We start from the raw sequence: 26185 nt of genomic DNA, 5'->3' as shown, positions 1-26185 counted from the left end.
CTTTCAGTTTATTCTACATTTCGTCTTTACCTGGCTGCACTTCTCTTTTAAGCATTTTATTATGTGCTTTCTTTCTGCTTAAATTCTCCTTGATTGATTTGAACTTTTGGGCCCATGCTTTTTTCTGTACTCTTGGAATAGATCTTTTGTTAAAGTGCAATAGTGATAGTGCTTTTAGCAAGTTCTTCTGGATGAGGATAACAGGTAATAAAAAATGTTCTTCTGATTTTATATGCTTTCACATTCTGCTTCTTTTAAGTTCTCTCTCACCTTTGATAATTTCCTTTCCTGAAATTTTAGTTGTTTTGTTTTTGCCTGAACAGCTGCATAATGTATGTCTAGGCGTAGCATTTTCTGTTCATTGTTTGAAGGTATTGGATCAGTACAGGTGTACCCTCTACTGGTGCTCTGACATACTGCATGAGAACGCATCTCCAGTTGTCTGACTTTAGTGTACTTGCCCTGATTCATCATCTCCTGACGTGTGCATGAAGAACAAGGCTGTGCAGCCTGTTCAGTCGCCACCTGTTTCCCTGTCAGTGTCTCTCTGGGCTCCTCTGTGTTGCAGCACAGGACAGGTGAGGAGGGGCAGAGATGTGTCTAGGGGAAGTATTCATAATCCTTATGGACGCTGAAGAAAACTATGTGGAAGTGCATTTACAAGCCAGAACCGGAGGCACTTCCTTACACCCGGGGTAGTGGGAGTATGGAACAAGCTACCCATTCATGTTGTTGAAGTAGATGGACTGTTTTTTTTTTTCAGGAAACAGTTGGATAAGATCCTCGGAACAATTAATTACTAACTACTAAGTGGGGCAGATAAGTCGAGTGGCCTCCTCTGGCTTGTAAACTTGCTTGTGCTAGCTCACATTCTGCCCCTGAAGAAGTACAACACTCATACTGCACTAATTCAATAAATAACCTACTAACTTTAATAACTTCTTTCAGTGCACTGATAGGAGAGATTTAAATAAGCCTACAAGCAGCATGGTTATGTACAGTACATAGCATTTAACATCCTTCTTATTCTGACTTTGGGTGCCTGTGAGACGTTTGCATGTTCTAAGGGATTTTGGCCAGGTTCTCAAGTGTGAAGCATATTACCTTAAATTGTTTCCCAGCGTGCAGTCTTTGAAGATGATTACTTGACTGTTGTGCCTCTGGTGCTTGACCCGAATAGAAAAGAAGAATAAAATGAACCCATAAGAATGAGGAATGCAGCAATGCTTCTCCACCCCTACCTGTTTCTAAAGGGATGAGCTCACACACCCAAATATTTGGAAGTGATGTAACTACCCAGCGCAAAGACAGCAGCCTTCAGTATAACCTACCCTCTGTTTTGTTCGATGTTTGCTCCTATGATGTACACGTCGCAATAAAGAGCACATGTTTGTCCTTCTGGGTGGAAAGTTAAAAGTCACTAGAGACACTAGAAATGTTTGATTTTTCAACTGTTGACATTGTTTTCTTCTTTGAAAAAAGAGGGTGTCTATTGCTATAGCATCACATTATCCACCTGTCAGAACAAAGAGAATACTCTTCTGAGAGAAGAATAAATGACCGGGTGTTTGTCAAGGTCAAGCAGAGTTGCTGTTTTTCCTGTTGTGCTCCTAAATGAAGTACTACAAAAGGAGAACAGCAAACACACGCCCTACATTGTGAATGAGACCTGCTCGCTCCGAACATCTTGTATTGGCAGGTGCTTATTGGGGAGTAATGACATATTTGAAACTGAAATCTGAAAGTAGAGTGCCATGTTTTTTTTGTTTTGGGTAGGAATAAGGCTAATGCAGATTATTAATTGCCCAAAAAAACAAGGAGAGGTAATTATTGATTACTTGAGAAATAACTGGCATGCTGTCTACATGAATGATACCCTACATATTTCACCAGTTGAAAGCAATAACTCTTATTTCTAAGTAAATGGATGAAATACATGTGTATATATGTTTTACACATAAAATCTATTATATATGGAAAACTAATCTTATTTGTCCAGAGTCCCTCATCTTGAGCGCACTTCTCTATTTGTGATACAGGTAGACTACTGTAAAAATCGCAGTTCTCAAGGACCTTATTTTTTAAAGGCAGAGACTCAACAGTTGATGAAAGAGGGAGTTAAACCAGGGATAGTACACCTGTTGCCAGAGCAAGGCTAGAATACCTACTAATGCAGAGGTCAGTGTGACTGCAAGGAGAGCAAGAAAGTTGAGGTGGTGAATTAGGAATCAGATGAGCCACATTGGGGCATGTACAGTATTACACCAGCAGAAAAGAGGTGGTGAGAAAAATGAAGGGACTGCAAAGAACTGGGGCTGACAACACATGGAATTCATCAAAAGCTGCTGTAAAGAGGAAAAGGTAGAACTGAGATCGAGAAAAGATGGTTCTATAAGCACATTAGGTAGGACAAAACTGGTGAATAAGGACTACAACGGTTTTAGGAAGGTTAGGGTTTTGCAGGTTAGGAACAAACTGATGTAAAAGGTGAAGGCAAAATAACAGTAACAAAGAGAACTAAGAAAACAGTATATATTGGAACCATAGACAGTGCTGTGGATATTGGAGACATGGGGGAAAGGAATGAAGGGAACCCTAAGTTATGAGTGATATCAGCAGTAAGAGCCAATTTGTTCTAGGGAATGGTGAAATGCTTGATGTGTGAAGAGATTCAGTGACCTTTAGATACAGTATATTCATTTTGATGAAAATGTAACAGAAACTACTTCATATATGGTATACTGTTTATAGCAGAAAGATATGAACATTGGCCTTACTTGTTGTCCTGCTGAAAACTTTCTAACAATCTTGGTAGTGCTCGTCAGCATGTGTAGGCTGCAAAGGAGCAAGTAAAGGTTTGTTCCAAGCTGAAAAGAGAAAAGAAACACAATATTTTGGATGTGGAGCCTTCTTCCGAAACATTGTGTCTCTTCTCTTTTCAGCATGGAATAAACCTTTACTCGTTCATTTATCAAAAGTAGTTAATTTGAGAGCAGAAAACGTGAAGATTACAGTTCTTCACACCCACTAGACCTTGTTACACACATTTTCTGTGCAATCTACTGTATATTGAGCGTCTGTTAGAAAAGGAGAATGGACTTTCAGACCAGGATCAGGATATGGTGATGCTGGGTATGGTGCTTTATGATTAAAATGTGTTAGGAGTTCTATATTTTAAGTGCTTTTTTTATTAAGTTATTTTTCTGTATAATCCTTTGACGTTTTGTGTACAAAAGGCAGATAAAAAATAATAACAGCACCAGAAAAAGAGTGTAGATTTTATAGATTTTTATTTGATTCATAAAATAATATTTTGCATGCATTTAATGATCTAAATATTTTCATATCACTCATACTCAGGCAAATACAGATCCTCACTCTGAAGTACACTGCATCCATCTAACAAGAAAATAATCAACCAAACAATAAATAATAAGTAGTATAAGATTGTTTATACATTCATTAAATACATTGATTTAATAAATAGTATAAAAATAAATTTGATTTAGAATTTATAACCCTCTTTCCCTTAGGAGAATATTGCTCTTTCACATGGTCTACTCTGTGTCAAACAGTTTCATGATAGTGATCAGCAGAGCTTTATAAAATAAATACAATACTGCTAGCAATAAGTAAAGCATATACAGGTATGTAACTTAATAAGTCTGTGATATCTTTTACTGCTTATAATAAATAACCTGCACTGACCAGCTGTGCAGTAAGATAGATAAGAAATTGCAAAAGACTTCCTGTCTCATTAGAAGTGGCACAGTTCAAGTGGAAGAATTGAGTAACAGTCAGCTCAGATCTTCAGTCTGCTTCCTGAGAGCATCCAAGGGAGTACAGCTCACTGGTCATTTTGTTCAGAGATCAACTCCATTTCCTTCAATTTCACTCAGATGTTTTTCTGACTGCTCAGCAGAGAAAAAGGGTAATAATAAAGCATCTTGGATTTCAGAAGAGAACCATTGTGCCTAGAAGGAACAACAGTCATGTGTAGGCTTTATGTTTAGAATATTAAGAAAGATGAACAAAACTGAAAGCATTTTCTTGCTGAGTTTTTGGTTGTGGTTAGTGGCTGTAGTCCACAGAGAAAAACATATACCAATACATGTCTGGCAGCAAAAAAACATGTTTTTAATTTTGCCAAAAATTCATCTTCCAGATTGGTATTTTTGATTACGGGAGCTGCCATTCTTATTGTCAGCACTAGAAGCAGTTTTTCATGGCTTTAAAGAGGCAATGTGGTGCTTCCGTCCTGCAGTGGATTGACTTTCGTTCTCAGCTGTTATGCTTGAAGAGTGAGGAAGAAAAGGCTGACCAGTGTTTCCTGGAGATGAAAATGGTTGTACTGTAACTGTGGCAGATTTGTGCGACACATTTGGAACACCTGAATGGAAGAAAAATAGGAAAATGTAAACATGTCACAAAAAGCACGTTTGCACATTTTACATTAGAAGGGACTCTGTAAACACGTAAGAGACACATATATAAGAAATTCTTACAGACTTGGAGATAATATACTTAACCAAACACACATAGTACAAGCCTGTAGAGTCGTGCCATTTCCCAAAATGAAAAGAGTTTTGGCTACTGTGAATGTGAAGTTCAGGAGGAAGGTCAGATCCTAATTTCAACTATTCTGCTCTCCTACTTACTGTATATATACACCCTCTGACTTCTCTTCTCACTGCACATAACTCTCACACCCCTCCCAAAACCACCTCTTCACCCTCACAATATTATTGTGTCTTTGTTTTAGACTGATGACAAAAACACAACTCAACAAAAATGAACATGCTCCCCCGTTCAATACTAAAGAGATATGTGAGTTTGTGAGGCAGCATCTCACTGGGAATAAAACATTTGTGTATATATAATCACAATCTCACCCCTCAGAAAAGCCCATTTCTTGTTGTGTATTGCACATGGTATGATCGTCTTCTGTGCCATCTCCTTCTGCAAGCAGCACAGCAGCCACACAGCAGACACTGTAATACAGAGACAAGCTCTGATCACTGACACAGCACACACTGTAATAGAGACAAGCACTTCTCACTGACACACTGTATTACAGAGACAAGCACTGCTAACTGACACAGCACACACTGTAACAGAGACAACACTTCTCACTGACACAGCACACACTGTAATACAGAGACAAGCACTGCTCACTGATGCACTGTATTACAGAGATAAGCATTGCTTACTGACACAGCACACACTGTTATACAGAGACAAGCACTGATCACTGATACAGCACACACTGTAATAGAGACAACACTCCTTACTGACACAGCACACACTGTAAAACAGAGACACGCCCAGCTCACTGACACAGCACACAGTGTAATAGAGACAACACTCCTCACTGACTCAGCACACACTGTAATACAGAGACAAGCACTGATCACTGACACACCACACTGTAATACAGAGACAACACTCCTCACTGACTCAGCACACACTGTAATACAGAGACAAGCACTGATCACTGACACACCACACACTGTAATACAGAGACAACACTCCTCACTGACTCAGTACACACTGTACTACAGAGACAAGCACTGATCACTGACACACCACGCACTGTAATACAGAGACAAACACTGATCACTGACACAGCACACACTGTAATACAGAGACAAACACTGATCACTGACACACCACGCACTGTAATACAGAGACAAACACTGATCACTGACACACCACGCACTGTAATACAGAGACAAACACTGCTCACTGACACAGCACACTTTGTAAAACAGAGACAAGCACAGCTCACTGACACAGCACACACTGTAATACAGAGACAAGCACAGCTCTGTCTATATCTAACTCAGAGTTTTACTTACACACAAAAGGATCCAAAGGGGAACCAGGATAATTGCAATCCCACAGGGGATGATGATAGCCAGGGCCCAGCCTGGGAAACCCCCTTTACTGGCTGTGGTGGCTGTTAATGAGGTCAGGAGGACAGTGGGACTGGGAGCTACTGTTGTAGTTAGGTCACCTGCACGCAGAAGAGAACAGTTCATTAAAGATCTCGGTGCTCTTAGTGCAGTTGCTTGATGTCTAAAGTCCAAAGTCTGTATTGTTTTGTCTATCAAATAACACCATATTGTTGAAGCAATTGTGTGAATTTGAAGAAGAGCTACAGTTGTTTCTGTTAAGGAGTTTTATTGGAGATTTATCTTATTTCTCCATTTCCAGCAAAAAAGTTACATTTATACTGAGGTGTATCAAAATTGCATGTCAATTCAAAGTCATTTGGTAGATTTGAATGCATCATAGTACTGTAATGTTTTGGACATGTTTTTACACAGCAATATAGTAGAGTTAGAAGCTGAGTTCAAACTGTGCAGGAATTAATCAATATTGTTTTTCCATATATCGTACTGTACATATTCATGAAGAAAGACATTGGATTATTTTAATTGCTTAAGAAAACAATTCAAAATATAAAATTAATTTCACTATTAATTGTTTCACAGATAAACAGGAAAATGATAACTAGAAATGTTCTGGGAATCATCGATACAGAATATTCATCAACATACTCGGCAGAATACAGCAGTGCATTTTCTCCTTTCTTTCTTTTTTGTGCTATTATTATTTTAGTTTTTAGGTACACAGGGGGCCTGGTTGAACACACTTCCATATAGTTTGACTCTTTCTAGTTTGTTTTGGAAAGTAAAATTGTTTAGAAAAAGGCAAAGGTTGTTAAGCATATTACAGATTTCATTTTGGATTAAAATGCTTGAATGACTTAACAGGCATTTATAACTATGTCCCAACAGTTTTTCTAATAATGCTTCAGATTGATTATTCATTTCTCATTCATTTCTCATTTTCACCAGTTAGAAAAATCATTCTGAAGCAGGGATGGAAAACAGTACAATCATATCTCCTAAAATAAAGTTGTAATGAATAAGGACTGGATGATCCTACCACTGAGAATGAGGATACTATTCAGGAAACCACTGGGCCCTGAGATGTCTCCATCTTTGAATTGATACACCACACTGGCACGAATCACACTGCTCACATTTCTGTGGGAAACAAAGCAGACATGCAGCTAGTCACTCATGATGGCCACATTTGTCCTTGAGTCATCTGTATGACCTGGCAGCGTCTTTACCAAGTGCTTAAATGGGGAAAGCCGGCTAAAAGGGACTCACCTGAAATCGATGGAAGGGAACTTGAACAGGGTGGAATTTGGTTGCCCGAGGATGTTGCTCAACTGGAAGACAAAGCAGAGCCAAGAGCCTTATGAATTCCAGATGACACCAGAAATGAGTATTGGTATCAGTGTAAAACACAAAGCCAGGTATCTGATACCAGTTTCAGTTGACAGAAAGGTTATATTCATAAGAAAACATAAAAATATAATTTTTATATTATGCAATATATACAGTATATAAAGTTAAATATATAAAGGTAAAGTCCGCACCAGAACCATAGCAGCTCACTGGGCCAGAGCTCATCTTGGTTTCTGTAGTGTTAAGTGCACTGCAGAGCATTTGACATCTGCCCTAGTTTGGTCCATCACAAGGATGACTCCCCAAGCCTGTCTCAAACCCACAACTTATTACCTTCTATAAGTATATAGTATAATTGTTCTTTACACCTGAAGAAGGTTTACCAGTCAAATCCTTTTTCTTTCTGCTTTTCAGCATGAAGTTAACCTCTAATTGTTTCTTATATATATCAAAATAAGAACATAAGAAAGGTTACAAACAAGAGCAGTCTATTTGCCCCATCTACAGTAGCTTGCTTGATGAGGAACAAGTAAAGGTTTATTCCTTGCTGAAAAGAGAAGAGAGGAAACACAACATTTCAGTTGTGGAGCCTTCTTCTTCACACTTGAAGAAGGCTCCACACCCAAAATGTTGGGTTTCTTTTCTTCTCTTTCTAGCAAAGAATAAACCTTTACTTGTTCCTTTGCAGCTTACGCATGCTGATGCAGCTATCTACTTGAACTGCTTTAGCTTGTTTGATTACAAGTGCTTATTTGGGTCAAAAATCACATCCAAGCACTTCTTGAACAGTGATGAGTAAAATTCTCACCAAGGAGTTCACAGCGCTTTCAACTTCAGTGTACGTTTCGTTTCTAAATTGAAAGGTATCTGTAACAGGCAGGTTTGCAATACTGAATCCCAGAATGATGGCAAATGAATTTGCACTCATCCCTGAAAGGAAAGGCAAAAGGAGAATTAAAACATGGGCACTATTACAATATGTCCTTTGATCAAAGATGGGCAGCTTAAGTAATACCGAGTGTATTGTGTGGGTAATACTAATATCACATATTGCGAACATTTCTGAGGACACAAGAGTTTTTGCATTCTTAGAGAGGAATCACAACAGGAACAGAGACATTATTATAAATGAACACCCTATGATACTCAGTGGATCACATAACAGTGAGGAGATTCTGTGTTCAAGTACCGTCACTCACGTGGACTAACTGTACTATGAACTTCCTTGTGCTACATTCTTGTCCTATCATAAACGATTGTCATTGATGTAAAATTTGTAATGTCATATTTCATCCTAAATTATCAGAGTTGCATCAGATAAAGGTTTATGTCACATGTCAAGATCTTATCATTCACTTACTCTCATAGGACACATTTCCAAATGTCACTTGGTATGTTTCCCGTGACTTAAAGGCATTGACAATGAATTGATTAGCTATTTGCAACACCTGCGCCTCAGAAGGAGCTGGCTTTGTGGTGTTGAACTCCAGTCTGATGAACAGAAGTGCCCTCCCATTTCTGAAATGACAAACATCTAATTATTTAATCATTCTTTTACACCATGCTGCAAGCACAGTTTAAAATAAAGCAACTGACGTCCTTCGGTTTTCGGTGTCTTTCAACTGCTTCACTGCAGACCACCCCAACAGCAGATTCACCTCTATCTTTCTCTCAGCCTTTTCAAGTGAACATGTTTCTGGAGATTGTGAGGATCAAATGTCAAATTCAAAAAGGACTAAGTTCCAAATGTGAGGTTCAAAGGTTCAATGATCTCATGAAAGGGGGTTTCTTTCATTGATACGCAATTCGGCTTAAAGGTTATCTTTGCTCAAAGGGGCATGAATAACATTCTCTAGCACATATTCTCAGCTGATAATGAAGAAAGGGACCCCAACATTTATCCATCCATCTGTTTTCTAACTCCTTTATCCAATACATGGTTGTGGGGGGCAGTCAGAGCTTAAACCAACAAGCAACAGCCACAAGGTAAACCCTGGACAAGATGCCAATCCATTGCAGGGCATACACAGACATTCACACCACGCCAGTGTTCTCAAAAGCTAATTAACCTACCAGTACTGTATATCACTGGACTGTGGGAGGAAACCCAAAAGAAAAGCCTGAGAACATACAAACACTATACAGATGGCACCCAAGAGCTGAACCTAGGGTCCCAACACCTTGAGGAAAGAGAGCTAACCACTGCACCGCTGTGCCACCTCCTCAAAATGTGTTCTGAAACCTTGGACTTGCCTTATAAGGGGAGCCAGTGTAGTTGGAGATGGCTGAGCTACATTGGGAAAGAGAAGAGAGAATTCAGTCTACAATGTGTAAAAGACATCTTGTGCAGCATTTTGAAAAACTGAAATTGTCACTGTAATTAGACTCAAGTCTGCATGAATCTGCATGTCTGCAAGATGGACAAGTTTATTAATAAGCTGTAGATTAAAAACCACATCAATTAAAGTAACACTGCATGTACTCAAATTGCTTAGAATGTTCATATGAAGCTGTAGATCTTAAGATAGTAGTATGAGGTGCAAATGTTGATATACAATAACAAGAGTGAGAAGAGTCAAAAATAGAATTTCCATATCATCCATTCAGAGCACACAAAACAGAGAGATCAACAGAAACAGTCAGTTTATCCCAGAACACTTATGAATGAGATATAAAGCTGGAAACAATAAATAACTTTGACTATCATTTCAGGGAGAAGCAGTCACAAAATAGTAGTTCATTTATGCACATGAATGGAGACAATTTCGATAGCAATTAACTAACACAAGAGAAAATATTTTTTGGCATACCACTGGTGATGAAAATGTCATTCAGCAGACTACTGCGCATTTCAATGTCGCCTTCTGTAAATCTGTACACCGTATTGGCATGAATTACACTGCTCATACTGCTGTGGAAACAAAGAAATACTAATGAATTATTTCTGAAGTTTGTCAATAAGACATACAGTACCATCTTAAACTTGCAGTGTTACAGACCAGATACATAAATTAAGGATGCAACCAAAAGCAGACATGTTGAGAATTCATGGAAGAGAATTTAAAGAGAGATTTTTTTGCAAGAGTATAGGCATTAAAATTTACATATCAGAATTCTTCGAAATAGTAATGCACAGAGATGTATAAATTCACTCACATGACATTGACACGGGGGAAGGTGAATTGCTTGTAGTTTGGCGTTCCAAGAATTATAAGAAGCTGGAAAGAATAAAAGAAGAAATGAACAAAACATCACATAAGGGTCTGAAACTCCATTTAAAAAACAGAGTATTCTAATATATTGAAGATATATGGGATTTCATTTAACAAAGTTGTTAAATCTCTTGATTGCCAATATAATAACAATGAAATAAATTCCATCATAATTCTCACTATTTCATAAAGATGATTCATTAATAAATAATGCAGTATTTTCTGATATTTCTACTTTGAATTCTGTGGATATGAAAGTCTCACCAGCTCATTCATGCTGTTCTGGATTGTGCTGTAAGTCTCATTGGTTAAATTAGCTCCTCCTGGAACGGTCAGGTTGCTGAAGACGAAGTTGATATTGACAGCAAAGAAGCTCGCTGTTGTGTCTGTAAAGTGTGACAACAAAGAGTTTAGTACAAAATACAGTTAAATTACCCCAAAGACCTTGTATTAAAAAGAATGCTAAAGTCAATCCTTATTGGAAACAGAAACTTACTGTAGTAAGTGATATTGGTGATGTTGATTGTGTAGACTCCCAGAGATGTATAAGGAGCCAGGAAGGCAGTGAATTGTTTGACTATCGCAGTTGCACTGAGAGTTTGGTTTGTGGTGTTGAACTCCAGTCTTAGTCCAGCCATCACTGACCTCTTTCTGTGATGACAAAGACAGATGCAGAACACTGAGATTAGATGTATCATTTTCACTTCTCATCAGAATTGCTGAGATATGACCACTCTCGCTGAAAGAAAATATCAGCGGCTGATGTAAAAAGAGCTTCATTTCCTCTGTGTGGGACTTACGGTGCAGCGGGAGCTGAAGTTGGTGGGAGTGTCGTAGGAGGTGCAGTTGTTGTGTCTGGAAGGCCTGCATTTGTGCACAAACAAGAGTGAAGACAGTCAGAGACTTTCTGATTCTGCTCATCTTTTCAGTGCTAACACCAAGAGAGTTATACTGAACCACTCAGTCCAGCCCTGAACCTTAATAAATGAGACCATGAATTAACGAGGAAAGATTAAGCCATTTGTCTTTCCCTTCTTATGAAACACATTTTAAAAAAGAATGGACTGTATGTGTTTAAATATAGAAAAACATCAGAAAAACTCCCCCCGAAACAAAATAAGATTTCATTTCTGTTAATTGATATCCAATTGAATCTAATAATACTCTTGGAATACTGCAGGACTATACTGTATGTTGATCATACCGCTGGTAATGAAGATTGCATTGAGCAAACCACTGCGCGTCTTGATGTCTCCTTCTGTAAATCTGTAAACCGTGTCAGCATGAATCACACTGTTCTCACTGCTGTGGAAACAAAGAAAACACGGTCAATCATATTTACTAACACATCTATGGAAAATATTGTATCTTCTTTTACAGTACTTAAAACATACAGTGTTGCTGGGCAGATGTATGAATTCAGGATGGTACGTTTCTTTAAGCAATCATGGAAGAAAGCTTGCAGTCACACTTTTGGAAGAGTTGATTTCTGTTTAACATTTCATCTCTAAATGGATTCCAATGAGAAGACATAGAAGGGATATATATTGACTCACGTGATAGTAACAGGAGGGAAGGTGAACTGGGTGTAGTTTGGTTCACCAAGAATTACAAGGAGCTGAAAAAGAGACAGCAATGTTCAGATGTAATGAAGACATTCTGCACTTTTTTTCACCCTGTGATTAAATCTCATGATTCCAAATATAACAAACGAGAAATATATTCATGTGTTATCTAAAATATGACGATGTTCTTTCACAACAAATGAAACAGTAAGTGCACAGTTTTCCACATTGACTGCTGAGACTGTGGTGTTCTCAAAAAGTTCTTGGATGATCATGTGTGAGAGTCTCACCAGCTTATTGATGCTGTTCTGGATTGTGCTGTAGGTCTCATTGGTTAAATTAGCTCCTTCTGGAACGGACAGGTTGCTGAAGACAAAGTTGATATTGACAGCAAAGAAGCTCGCTGTTGTGTCTGTAAAGAGTGACAACAAAGAGTTTAGTACAGAATACAGTTAAAATACCCCGAGACCTTGTATTAAAAATAATGCTAAAGTCAATCCTTATTGGAAACAGAAACTTACTGTAGTAAGTGATATTGGTGATGTTGATTGTGTAGACTCCCAGAGATGTATAAGGAGCCAGGAAGGCAGTGAATTGTTCGACTATCGCAGTTGCACTGAGAGTTTGGTTTGTGGTGTTGAACTCCAGTCTTAGTCCAGCCATCACTGACCTCTTTCTGTGATGACAAAGACAGATGCAGAACACTGAGATTAGATGTATCATTTTCACTTCTCATCAGAATTGCTGAGATATGACCACTCTCGCTGAAAGAAAAATCAGCGACTGATGTAAAAAGAGCTTCATTTCCTCTGTGTGGGACTTACGTTGCAGCGGGAGCTGAAGTTGGTGGGAGTGTCGTAGGAGGTGCAGTTGTTGTGTCTGGAAGACCTGCATTTGTGCACAAACAAGAGTGAAGACAGTCAGAGACTTTCTGATTCTGCTCATCTTTTCAGTGCTAACACCAAGAGAGTTATACTGAATCACTCAGTCCAGCCCTGAACCTTAATGAATGAGACCATGAATTAACGAGGAAAGGTTTAGCCATTTGTCTCTGCCTTCATATGAAACACATTATAAAAAAGAATGGACTGTATGTGTTTAAATATAGAAAAACATCAGAAAAACTCCCCCCAAAACAAAACAGGATTTCATTTCTGTTAATAAATATCCAATTGCATCTAATAATACTCTTGGAATACTGCAGGACTATACTGTACAGTATGTTGATCATACCGCTGGTAATGAAGATTGCATTGAGCAAACCACTGCGCGTCTTGATGTCTCCTTCTGTAAATCTGTAAACCGTGTCAGCATGAATCACACTGTTCTCACTGCTGTGGAAACAAAGAAAACACGGTCAATCATATTTACTAACACATCTATGGAAAATATTGTATCTTCTTTTACAGTACTTAAAACATACAGTGTTGCTGGGCAGATGTATGAATTCAGGATGGTACGTTTCTTTAAGCAATCATGGAAGAAAGCTTGCAGTCACACTTTTGGAAGAGTTGATTTCTGTTTAACATTTCATCTCTAAATGGATTCCAATGAGAAGACATAGAAGGGATATATATTGACTCACGTGATAGTAACAGGAGGGAAGGTGAACTGGGTGTAGTTTGGTTCACCAAGAATTACAAGGAGCTGAAAAAGAGACAGCAATGTTCAGATGTAATGAAGACATTCTGCACTTTTTTTCACCCTGTGATTAAATCTCATGATTCCAAATATAACAAACGAGAAATATATTCATGTGTTATCTAAAATATGACGATGTTCTTTCACAACAAATGAAACAGTAAGTGCACAGTTTTCCACATTGACTGCTGAGACTGTGGTGTTCTCAAAAAGTTCTTGGATGATCATGTGTGAGAGTCTCACCATCTTATTGATGCTGTTCTGGATTGTGCTGTAGGTCTCATTGGTTAAATTAGCTCCTTCTGGAACGGTCAGGTTGCTGAAGACAAAGTTGATATTGACAGCAAAGAAGCTCGCTGTTGTGTCTGTAAAGAGTGACAACAAAGAGTTTAGTACAGAATACAGTTAAAATACCCCGAGACCTTGTATTTAAAAGAATGCTAAAGTCAATCCTTATTGGAAACAGAAACTTACTGTAGTAAGTGATATTGGTGATGTTGATTGTGTAGACTCCCAGAGATGTATAAGGAGCCAGGAAGGCAGTGAATTGTTCGACTATTGCAGTTGCACTGAGAGTTTGGTTTGTGGTGTTGAACTCCAGTCTTAGTCCAGCCATCACTGACCTCTTTCTGTGATGACAAAGACAGATGCAGAACACTGAGATTAGATGTATCATTTTCACTTCTCATCAGAATTGCTGAGATATGACCACTCTCGCTGAAAGAAAAATCAGCGACTGATGTAAAAAGAGCTTCATTTCCTCTGTGTGGGACTTACGTTGCAGCGGGAGCTGAAGTTGGTGGGAGTGTCGTAGGAGGTGCAGTTGTTGTGTCTGGAAGACCTGCATTTGTGCACAAACAAGAGTGAAGACAGTCAGAGACTTTCTGATTCTGCTCATCTTTTCAGTGCTAACACCAAGAGAGTTATACTGAATCACTCAGTCCAGCCCTGAACCTTAATGAATGAGACCATGAATTAACGAGGAAAGGTTTAGCCATTTGTCTCTGCCTTCATATGAAACACATTATAAAAAAGAATGGACTGTATGTGTTTAAATATAGAAAAACATCAGAAAAACTCCCCCCAAAACAAAACAGGATTTCATTTCTGTTAATTAATATCCAATTGCATCTAATAATACTCTTGGAATACTGCAGGACTATACTGTACAGTATGTTGATCATACCGCTGGTAATGAAGATTGCATTGAGCAAACCACTGCGCGTCTTGATGTCTCCTTCTGTAAATCTGTAAACCGTGTCAGCATGAATCACACTGTTCTCACTGCTGTGGAAACAAAGAAAACACGGTCAATCATATTTACTAACACATCTATGGAAAATATTGTATCTTCTTTTACAGTACTTAAAACATACAGTGTTGCTGGGCAGATGTATGAATTCAGGATGGTACGTTTCTTTAAGCAATCATGGAAGAAAGCTTGCAGTCACACTTTTGGAAGAGTTGATTTCTGTTTAACATTTCATCTCTAAATGGATTCCAATGAGAAGACATAGAAGGGATATATATTGACTCACGTGATAGTAACAGGAGGGAAGGTGAACTGGGTGTAGTTTGGTTCACCAAGAATTACAAGGAGCTGAAAAAGAGACAGCAATGTTCAGATGTAATGAAGACATTCTGCACTTTTTTTCACCCTGTGATTAAATCTCATGATTCCAAATATAACAAACGAGAAATATATTCATGTGTTATCTAAAATATGACGATGTTCTTTCACAACAAATGAAACAGTAAGTGCACAGTTTTCCACATTGACTGCTGAGACTGTGGTGTTCTCAAAAAGTTCTTGGATGATCATGTGTGAGAGTCTCACCATCTTATTGATGCTGTTTTGGATTGTGCTGTAGGTCTCATTGGTTAAATTAGCTCCTTCTGGAACGGTCAGGTTGCTGAAGACGAAGTTGATATTGACAGCAAAGAAGCTCGCTGTTGTGTCTGTAAAGAGTGACAACAAAGAGTTTAGTACAGAATACAGTTAAAATACCCCGAGACCTTGTATTAAAAAGAATGCTAAAGTCAATCCTTATTGGAAACAGAAACTTACTGTAGTAAGTGATATTGGTGATGTTGATTGTGTAGACTCCCAGAGATGTATAAGGAGCCAGGAAGGCAGTGAATTGTTCGACTATCGCAGTTGCACTGAGAGTTTGGTTTGTGGTGTTGAACTCCAGTCTTAGTCCAGCCATCACTGACCTCTTTCTGTGATGACAAAGACAGATGCAGAACACTGAGATTAGATGTATCATTTTCACTTCTCATCAGAATTGCTGAGATATGACCACTCTCGCTGAAAGAAAAATCAGCGACTGATGTAAAAAGAGCTTCATTTCCTCTGTGTGGGACTTACGTTGCAGCGGGAGCTGAAGTTGGTGGGAGTGTCGTAGGAGGTGCAGTTGTTGTGTCTGGAAGACCTGCATTTGTGCACAAACAAGAGTGAAGACAGTCAGAGACTTTCTGATTCTGCTCATCTTTTCAGTGCTAACACCAAGAGAGTTATACTGAATCACTCAGTCCAGCCCTGAACCTTAATGAATGAGACCATGAATTAACGAGGAAAGGTTTAGCCATTTGTCTCAGCCTTCATATGAAACACATTATAAAAAAGAATGGACTGTATGTGTTTAAATATAGAAAAACATCAGAAAAATTTCCCCCAAAACAAAACAGGATTTCATTTCTGTTAATTAATATCCAATTGCATCTAATAATACTCTTGGAATACTGCAGGACTATACTGTATGTTGATCATACCGCTGGTAATGAAGATTGCATTGAGCAAACCACTGCGCGTCTTGATGTCTCCTTCTGTAAATCTGTAAACCGTGTCAGCATGAATCACACTGTTCTCACTGCTGTGGAAACAAAGAAAACACGGTCAATCATATTTACTAACACATCTATGGAAAATATTGTATCTTCTTTTACAGTACTTAAAACATACAGTGTTGCTGGGCAGATGTATGAATTCAGGATGGTACGTTTCTTTAAGCAATCATGGAAGAAAGCTTGCAGTCACACTTTTGGAAGAGTTGATTTCTGTTTAACATTTCATCTCTAAATGGATTCCAATGAGAAGACATAGAAGGGATATATATTGACTCACGTGATAGTTACAGGAGGGAAGGTGAACTGGGTGTAGTTTGGTTCACCAAGAATTACAAGGAGCTGAAAAAGAGACAGCAATGTTCAGATGTAATGAAGACATTCTGCACTTTTTTTCACCCTGTGATTAAATCTCATGATTCCAAATATAACAAACGAGAAATATATTCATGTGTTATCTAAAATATGACGATGTTCTTTCACAACAAATGAAACAGTAAGTGCACAGTTTTCCACATTGACTGCTGAGACTGTGGTGTTCTCAAAAAGTTATTGGATGATCATGTGTGAGAGTCTCACCAGCTTATTGATGCTGTTCTGGATTGTGCCGTAGGTCTCATTGGTTAAATTAGCTCCTTCTGGAACGGTCAGGTTGCTGAAGACGAAGTTGATATTGACAGCAAAGAAGCTCGCTGTTGTGTCTGTAAAGAGTGACAACAAAGAGTTTAGTACAGAATACAGTTAAAATACCCCAAGACCTTGTATTAAAAAGAATGCTAAAGTCAATCCTTATTGGAAACAGAAACTTACTGTAGTAAGTGATATTGGTGATGTTGATTGTGTAGACTCCCAGAGATGTATAAGGAGCCAGGAAGGCAGTGAATTGTTCGACTATCGCAGTTGCACTGAGAGTTTGGTTTGTGGTGTTGAACTCCAGTCTTAGTCCAGCCATCACTGACCTCTTTCTGTGATGACAAAGACAGATGCAGAACACTGAGATTAGATGTATCATTTTCACTTCTCATCAGAATTGCTGAGATATGACCACTCTCGCTGAAAGAAAAATCAGCGACTGATGTAAAAAGAGCTTCATTTCCTCTGTGTGGGACTTACGTTGCAGCGGGAGCTGAAGTTGGTGGGAGTGTCGTAGGAGGTGCAGTTGTTGTGTCTGGAAGACCTGCATTTGTGCACAAACAAGAGTGAAGACAGTCAGAGACTTTCTGATTCTGCTCATCTTTTCAGTGCTAACACCAAGAGAGTTATACTGAATCACTCAGTCCAGCCCTGAACCTTAATGAATGAGACCATGAATTAACGAGGAAAGGTTTAGCCTTTTGTCTCAGCCTTCATATGAAACACATTATAAAAAAGAATGGACTGTATGTGTTTAAATATAGAAAAACATCAGAAAAATTTCCCCCAAAACAAAACAGGATTTCATTTCTGTTAATTAATATCCAATTGCATCTAATAATACTCTTGGAATACTGCAGGACTATACTGTATGTTGATCATACCGCTGGTAATGAAGATTGCATTGAGCAAACCACTGCGCGTCTTGATGTCTCCTTCTGTAAATCTGTAAACCGTGTCAGCATGAATCACACTGTTCTCACTGCTGTGGAAACAAAGAAAACACGGTCAATCATATTTACTAACACATCTATGGAAAATATTGTATCTTCTTTTACAGTACTTAAAACATACAGTGTTGCTGGGCAGATGTATGAATTCAGGATGGTACGTTTCTTTAAGCAATCATGGAAGAAAGCTTGCAGTCACACTTTTGGAAGAGTTGATTTCTGTTTAACATTTCATCTCTAAATGGATTCCAATGAGAAGACATAGAAGGGATATATATTGACTCACGTGATAGTTACAGGAGGGAAGGTGAACTGGGTGTAGTTTGGTTCACCAAGAATTACAAGGAGCTGAAAAAGAGACAGCAATGTTCAGATGTAATGAAGACATTCTGCACTTTTTTTCACCCTGTGATTAAATCTCATGATTCCAAATATAACAAACGAGAAATATATTCATGTGTTATCTAAAATATGACGATGTTCTTTCACAACAAATGAAACAGTAAGTGCACAGTTTTCCACATTGACTGCTGAGACTGTGGTGTTCTCAAAAAGTTCTTGGATGATCATGTGTGAGAGTCTCACCAGCTTATTGATGCTGTTCTGGATTGTGCCGTAGGTCTCATTGGTTAAATTAGCTCCTTCTGGAACGGTCAGGTTGCTGAAGACGAAGTTGATATTGACAGCAAAGAAGCTCGCTGTTGTGTCTGTAAAGAGTGACAACAAAGAGTTTAGTACAGAATACAGTTAAAATACCCCGAGACCTTGTATTAAAAAGAATGCTAAAGTCAATCCTTATTGGAAACAGAAACTTACTGTAGTAAGTGATATTGGTGATGTTGATTGTGTAGACTCCCAGAGATGTATAAGGAGCCAGGAAGGCAGTGAATTGTTCGACTATCGCAGTTGCACTGAGAGTTTGGTTTGTGGTGTTGAACTCCAGTCTTAGTCCAGCCATCACTGACCTCTTTCTGTGATGACAAAGACAGATGCAGAACACTGAGATTAGATGTATCATTTTCACTTCTCATCAGAATTGCTGAGATATGACCACTCTCGCTGAAAGAAAAATCAGCGACTGATGTAAAAAGAGCTTCATTTCCTCTGTGTGGGACTTACGTTGCAGCGGGAGCTGAAGTTGGTGGGAGTGTCGTAGGAGGTGCAGTTGTTGTGTCTGGAAGACCTGCATTTGTGCACAAACAAGAGTGAAGACAGTCAGAGACTTTCTGATTCTGCTCATCTTTTCAGTGCTAACACCAAGAGAGTTATACTGAATCACTCAGTCCAGCCCTGAACCTTAATGAATGAGACCATGAATTAACGAGGAAAGGTTTAGCCATTTGTCTCAGCCTTCATATGAAACACATTATAAAAAAGAATGGACTGTATGTGTTTAAATATAGAAAAACATCAGAAAAATTTCCCCCAAAACAAAACAGGATTTCATTTCTGTTAATTAATATCCAATTGCATCTAATAATACTCTTGGAATACTGCAGGACTATACTGTATGTTGATCATACCGCTGGTAATGAAGATTGCATTGAGCAAACCACTGCGCGTCTTGATGTCTCCTTCTGTAAATCTGTAAACCGTGTCAGCATGAATCACACTGTTCTCACTGCTGTGGAAACAAAGAAAACACGGTCAATCATATTTACTAACACATCTATGGAAAATATTGTATCTTCTTTTACAGTACTTAAAACATACAGTGTTGCTGGGCAGATGTATGAATTCAGGATGGTACGTTTCTTTAAGCAATCATGGAAGAAAGCTTGCAGTCACACTTTTGGAAGAGTTGATTTCTGTTTAACATTTCATCTCTAAATGGATTCCAATGAGAAGACATAGAAGGGATATATATTGACTCACGTGATAGTTACAGGAGGGAAGGTGAACTGGGTGTAGTTTGGTTCACCAAGAATTACAAGGAGCTGAAAAAGAGACAGCAATGTTCAGATGTAATGAAGACATTCTGCACTTTTTTTCACCCTGTGATTAAATCTCATGATTCCAAATATAACAAACGAGAAATATATTCATGTGTTATCTAAAATATGACGATGTTCTTTCACAACAAATGAAACAGTAAGTGCACAGTTTTCCACATTGACTGCTGAGACTGTGGTGTTCTCAAAAAGTTATTGGATGATCATGTGTGAGAGTCTCACCAGCTTATTGATGCTGTTCTGGATTGTGCCGTAGGTCTCATTGGTTAAATTAGCTCCTTCTGGAACGGTCAGGTTGCTGAAGACGAAGTTGATATTGACAGCAAAGAAGCTCGCTGTTGTGTCTGTAAAGAGTGACAACAAAGAGTTTAGTACAGAATACAGTTAAAATACCCCAAGACCTTGTATTAAAAAGAATGCTAAAGTCAATCCTTATTGGAAACAGAAACTTACTGTAGTAAGTGATATTGGTGATGTTGATTGTGTAGACTCCCAGAGATGTATAAGGAGCCAGGAAGGCAGTGAATTGTTCGACTATCGCAGTTGCACTGAGAGTTTGGTTTGTGGTGTTGAACTCCAGTCTTAGTCCAGCCATCACTGACCTCTTTCTGTGATGACAAAGACAGATGCAGAACACTGAGATTAGATGTATCATTTTCACTTCTCATCAGAATTGCTGAGATATGACCACTCTCGCTGAAAGAAAAATCAGCGACTGATGTAAAAAGAGCTTCATTTCCTCTGTGTGGGACTTACGTTGCAGTGGGAGCTGAAGTTGGTGGGAGTGTCGTAGGAGGTGCAGTTGTTGTGTCTGGAAGACCTGCATTTGTGCACAAACAAGAGTGAAGACAGTCAGAGACTTTCTGATTCTGCTCATCTTTTCAGTGCTAACACCAAGAGAGTTATACTGAATCACTCAGTCCAGCCCTGAACCTTAATGAATGAGACCATGAATTAACGAGGAAAGGTTTAGCCATTTGTCTCAGCCTTCATATGAAACACATTATAAAAAAGAATGGACTGTATGTGTTTAAATATAGAAAAACATCAGAAAAATTTCCCCCAAAACAAAACAGGATTTCATTTCTGTTAATTAATATCCAATTGCATCTAATAATACTCTTGGAATACTGCAGGACTATACTGTATGTTGATCATACCGCTGGTAATGAAGATTGCATTGAGCAAACCACTGCGCGTCTTGATGTCTCCTTCTGTAAATCTGTAAACCGTGTCAGCATGAATCACACTGTTCTCACTGCTGTGGAAACAAAGAAAACACGGTCAATCATATTTACTAACACATCTATGGAAAATATTGTATCTTCTTTTACAGTACTTAAAACATACAGTGTTGCTGGGCAGATGTATGAATTCAGGATGGTACGTTTCTTTAAGCAATCATGGAAGAAAGCTTGCAGTCACACTTTTGGAAGAGTTGATTTCTGTTTAACATTTCATCTCTAAATGGATTCCAATGAGAAGACATAGAAGGGATATATATTGACTCACGTGATAGTTACAGGAGGGAAGGTGAACTGGGTGTAGTTTGGTTCACCAAGAATTACAAGGAGCTGAAAAAGAGACAGCAATGTTCAGATGTAATGAAGACATTCTGCACTTTTTTTCACCCTGTGATTAAATCTCATGATTCCAAATATAACAAACGAGAAATATATTCATGTGTTATCTAAAATATGACGATGTTCTTTCACAACAAATGAAACAGTAAGTGCACAGTTTTCCACATTGACTGCTGAGACTGTGGTGTTCTCAAAAAGTTCTTGGATGATCATGTGTGAGAGTCTCACCAGCTTATTGATGCTGTTCTGGATTGTGCCGTAGGTCTCATTGGTTAAATTAGCTCCTTCTGGAACGGTCAGGTTGCTGAAGACGAAGTTGATATTGACAGCAAAGAAGCTCGCTGTTGTGTCTGTAAAGAGTGACAACAAAGAGTTTAGTACAGAATACAGTTAAAATACCCCAAGACCTTGTATTAAAAAGAATGCTAAAGTCAATCCTTATTGGAAACAGAAACTTACTGTAGTAAGTGATATTGGTGATGTTGATTGTGTAGACTCCCAGAGATGTATAAGGAGCCAGGAAGGCAGTGAATTGTTCGACTATCGCAGTTGCACTGAGAGTTTGGTTTGTGGTGTTGAACTCCAGTCTTAGTCCAGCCATCACTGACCTCTTTCTGTGATGACAAAGACAGATGCAGAACACTGAGATTAGATGTATCATTTTCACTTCTCATCAGAATTGCTGAGATATGACCACTCTCGCTGAAAGAAAAATCAGCGACTGATGTAAAAAGAGCTTCATTTCCTCTGTGTGGGACTTACGTTGCAGTGGGAGCTGAAGTTGGTGGGAGTGTCGTAGGAGGTGCAGTTGTTGTGTCTGGAAGACCTGCATTTGTGCACAAACAAGAGTGAAGACAGTCAGAGACTTTCTGATTCTGCTCATCTTTTCAGTGCTAACACCAAGAGAGTTATACTGAATCACTCAGTCCAGCCCTGAACCTTAATGAATGAGACCATGAATTAACGAGGAAAGGTTTAGCCATTTGTCTCAGCCTTCATATGAAACACATTATAAAAAAGAATGGACTGTATGTGTTTAAATATAGAAAAACATCAGAAAAATTTCCCCCAAAACAAAACAGGATTTCATTTCTGTTAATTAATATCCAATTGCATCTAATAATACTCTTGGAATACTGCAGGACTATACTGTATGTTGATCATACCGCTGGTAATGAAGATTGCATTGAGCAAACCACTGCGCGTCTTGATGTCTCCTTCTGTAAATCTGTAAACCGTGTCAGCATGAATCACACTGTTCTCACTGCTGTGGAAACAAAGAAAACACGGTCAATCATATTTACTAACACATCTATGGAAAATATTGTATCTTCTTTTACAGTACTTAAAACATACAGTGTTGCTGGGCAGATGTATGAATTCAGGATGGTACGTTTCTTTAAGCAATCATGGAAGAAAGCTTGCAGTCACACTTTTGGAAGAGTTGATTTCTGTTTAACATTTCATCTCTAAATGGATTCCAATGAGAAGACATAGAAGGGATATATATTGACTCACGTGATAGTTACAGGAGGGAAGGTGAACTGGGTGTAGTTTGGTTCACCAAGAATTACAAGGAGCTGAAAAAGAGACAGCAATGTTCAGATGTAATGAAGACATTCTGCACTTTTTTTCACCCTGTGATTAAATCTCATGATTCCAAATATAACAAACGAGAAATATATTCATGTGTTATCTAAAATATGACGATGTTCTTTCACAACAAATGAAACAGTAAGTGCACAGTTTTCCACATTGACTGCTGAGACTGTGGTGTTCTCAAAAAGTTATTGGATGATCATGTGTGAGAGTCTCACCAGCTTATTGATGCTGTTCTGGATTGTGCCGTAGGTCTCATTGGTTAAATTAGCTCCTTCTGGAACGGTCAGGTTGCTGAAGACGAAGTTGATATTGACAGCAAAGAAGCTCGCTGTTGTGTCTGTAAAGAGTGACAACAAAGAGTTTAGTACAGAATACAGTTAAAATACCCCAAGACCTTGTATTAAAAAGAATGCTAAAGTCAATCCTTATTGGAAACAGAAACTTACTGTAGTAAGTGATATTGGTGATGTTGATTGTGTAGACTCCCAGAGATGTATAAGGAGCCAGGAAGGCAGTGAATTGTTCGACTATCGCAGTTGCACTGAGAGTTTGGTTTGTGGTGTTGAACTCCAGTCTTAGTCCAGCCATCACTGACCTCTTTCTGTGATGACAAAGACAGATGCAGAACACTGAGATTAGATGTATCATTTTCACTTCTCATCAGAATTGCTGAGATATGACCACTCTCGCTGAAAGAAAAATCAGCGACTGATGTAAAAAGAGCTTCATTTCCTCTGTGTGGGACTTACGTTGCAGCGGGAGCTGAAGTTGGTGGGAGTGTCGTAGGAGGTGCAGTTGTTGTGTCTGGAAGACCTGAATTTGTGCACAAACAAGAGTGAAGACAGTCAGAGACTTTCTGATTCTGCTCATCTTTTCAGTGCTAACACCAAGAGAGTAATACTGAATCACTCAGTCCAGCCCTGAACCTTAATGAATGAGACCATGAATTAACGAGGAAAGGTTTAGCCATTTGTCTCAGCCTTCTTATGAAACACATTATAAAAAAGAATGGACTGTATGTGTTTAAATATAGAAAAACATCAGAAAAATTTCCCCCAAAACAAAACAGGATTTCATTTCTGTTCATTAATATCCAATTGCATCTAATAATACTCTTGGAATACTGCAGGACTATACTGTATGTTGATCATACCGCTGGTAATGAAGATTGCATTGAGCAAACCACTGCGCGTCTTGATGTCTCCTTCTGTAAATCTGTAAACCGTGTCAGCATGAATCACACTGTTCTCACTGCTGTGGAAACAAAGAAAACATGGTCAATCATATTTACTAACACATCTATGGAAAATATTGTATCTTCTTTTACAGTACTTAAAACATACAGTGTTGCTGGGCAGATGTATGAATTCAGGATGGTACGTTTCTTTAAGCAATCATGGAAGAAAGCTTGCAGTCACACGTTTGGAAGAGTTGATTTCTGTTTAACATTTCATCTCTAAATGGATTCCAATGAGAAGACATAGAAGGGATATATATTGACTCACGTGATAGTTACAGGAGGGAAGGTGAACTGGGTGTAGTTTGGTTCACCAAGAATTACAAGGAGCTGAAAAAGAGACAGCAATGTTCAGATGTAATGAAGACATTCTGCACTTTTTTTCACCCTGTGATTAAATCTCATGATTCCAAATATAACAAACGAGAAATATATTCATGTGTTATCTAAAATATGACGATGTTCTTTCACAACAAATGAAACAGTAAGTGCACAGTTTTCCACATTGACTGCTGAGACTGTGGTGTTCTCAAAAAGTTCTTGGATGATCATGTGTGAGAGTCTCACCAGCTTATTGATGCTGTTCTGGATTGTGCTGTAGGTCTCATTGGTTAAATTAGCTCCTTCTGGAACGGTCAGGTTGCTGAAGACGAAGTTGATATTGACAGCAAAGAAGCTCGCTGTTGTGTCTGTAAAGAGTGACAACAAAGAGTTTAGTACAGAATACAGTTAAAATACCCCGAGACCTTGTATTAAAAAGAATGCTAAAGTAAATCCTTATTGGAATCAGAAACTTACTGTAGTAAGTGATATTGGTGAAGTTGATTGTGTAGACTCCCAGAGATGTATAAGGAGCCAGGAAGGCAGTGAATTGTTTGACTATCGCAGTTGCACTGAGAGTTTGGTTTGTGGTGTTGAACTCCAGTCTTAGTCCAGCCATCACTGACCTCTCTCTGTGATGACAAAGAGGAATGTAGAATAAAATTATGACATTACAACAGAAAATATTTACAATGATGAACCTGAAACTGTTTTTTCGCATTTTTAATTCTGCACAAAATTAAAAAATGTATTCAATTAATTTGTTTAATAATATTAACATTTGTTTTCTTGTATAAAAGAATGTTATATTTGAGAGGAAGTCTTCACGCTTTTTTCATTTATTTATATTAGCTGTAATGAGAATGAAACCACTCCCCTACCATACCGAGAACAAACCAGCAAGAATGAGCAAATTGCATCCAACAAAAGCATCCACTGAAAAGGCTTCTAAATGTCTGTGAATGCTATGTGGAAGCAGGGCACAGAATAAACTCCCATGGAAACATGAGAAAATATGATATAAGTTCATATAGAAACTCAAGGTCATGATTAAATTCACACACACACTGATGTTGAATTGCAGAACTTCAATTGTCAATTATCTGACTAATACATGTTTTTGTTTCCTTTTTAATGTCTGTGCTTTTTGGTATATAGTAGCTTGATCTGCAAATTTGAATAATGTGCTGTCTATAACAAAACCTACAGTAATTGAACAATGGATCTAAAACAGATTCCTGGATCTGTTTATTGGTTATTAAGTTCTTTAAGGCATGTAGATTGTCTTATATTCTTTTGGCTTTTAAGAATAATTTTAGGTGTTTTTTTAATGAAAAGTTGTCTGTAAAATATATCACATCATGTCACACAAGCCTT

At 38.3% G+C, this 26185-nt stretch overlaps 2 protein-coding genes across 3 annotated transcripts in view; both read right to left on the bottom strand.

The window, feature by feature from the left end:
- Nucleotides 1-3273: 3273 nt before the first annotated feature.
- Nucleotides 3274-20704, bottom strand: LOC148656126 (uncharacterized). Of its 2 annotated transcripts, none has more exons than XM_088642536.1 (42): nucleotides 20519-20704; nucleotides 20288-20409; nucleotides 19989-20050; nucleotides 19637-19737; nucleotides 19233-19296; nucleotides 18930-19084; nucleotides 18699-18820; nucleotides 18400-18461; nucleotides 18048-18148; nucleotides 17644-17707; nucleotides 17341-17495; nucleotides 17110-17231; nucleotides 16811-16872; nucleotides 16459-16559; nucleotides 16055-16118; nucleotides 15752-15906; nucleotides 15521-15642; nucleotides 15222-15283; nucleotides 14870-14970; nucleotides 14461-14524; nucleotides 14158-14312; nucleotides 13927-14048; nucleotides 13628-13689; nucleotides 13276-13376; nucleotides 12867-12930; nucleotides 12564-12718; nucleotides 12333-12454; nucleotides 12034-12095; nucleotides 11682-11782; nucleotides 11278-11341; nucleotides 10974-11128; nucleotides 10742-10863; nucleotides 10422-10483; nucleotides 10076-10176; nucleotides 9519-9555; nucleotides 8626-8783; nucleotides 8074-8195; nucleotides 7185-7246; nucleotides 6955-7055; nucleotides 5859-6016; nucleotides 4893-4991; nucleotides 3274-4390 (listed from the first exon to the last, which is right to left on the bottom strand). In XM_088642536.1, exons 1-41 carry the CDS (start codon nucleotides 20658-20660, stop codon nucleotides 4896-4898), a joined length of 4185 nt encoding a protein of 1394 aa, XP_088498662.1. In that variant the 5' UTR covers nucleotides 20661-20704; the 3' UTR covers nucleotides 3274-4390; nucleotides 4893-4895. The 2 variants fall into 2 exon arrangements, with proteins under 2 accessions (XP_088498662.1, XP_088498663.1); XM_088642537.1 differs by having other exon boundaries at nucleotides 10076-10173.
- A 1702-nt stretch (nucleotides 20705-22406) lies between these two features.
- Nucleotides 22407-26185, bottom strand: part of omc2 (omcin 2) — a 28221-nt gene continuing 24442 nt past the window's right edge. The window contains exons 5-14 of the mRNA XM_088644399.1: nucleotides 25286-25440; nucleotides 25055-25176; nucleotides 24756-24817; nucleotides 24404-24504; nucleotides 24000-24063; nucleotides 23697-23851; nucleotides 23466-23587; nucleotides 23167-23228; nucleotides 22815-22915; nucleotides 22407-22474 (exon numbers count right to left, since the gene is read on the bottom strand). Coding sequence (XP_088500525.1) covers nucleotides 22407-22474; nucleotides 22815-22915; nucleotides 23167-23228; nucleotides 23466-23587; nucleotides 23697-23851; nucleotides 24000-24063; nucleotides 24404-24504; nucleotides 24756-24817; nucleotides 25055-25176; nucleotides 25286-25440 — 1012 coding nt within the window. The remainder of the gene's footprint in view (nucleotides 22475-22814; nucleotides 22916-23166; nucleotides 23229-23465; nucleotides 23588-23696; nucleotides 23852-23999; nucleotides 24064-24403; nucleotides 24505-24755; nucleotides 24818-25054; nucleotides 25177-25285; nucleotides 25441-26185) is intronic.

The sequence above is a fragment of the Lepisosteus platostomus genome, chromosome 8 (genome assembly GCF_059453375.1).
Source record: "Lepisosteus platostomus isolate fLepPlt1 chromosome 8, fLepPlt1.hap1, whole genome shotgun sequence".
Classification (NCBI taxonomy): Eukaryota; Metazoa; Chordata; class Actinopteri; order Semionotiformes; family Lepisosteidae; genus Lepisosteus; species Lepisosteus platostomus.
The sequence above is the reverse complement of the archived record's forward strand: the minus strand, read 5'-3'. Positions and strand labels throughout refer to the sequence as shown.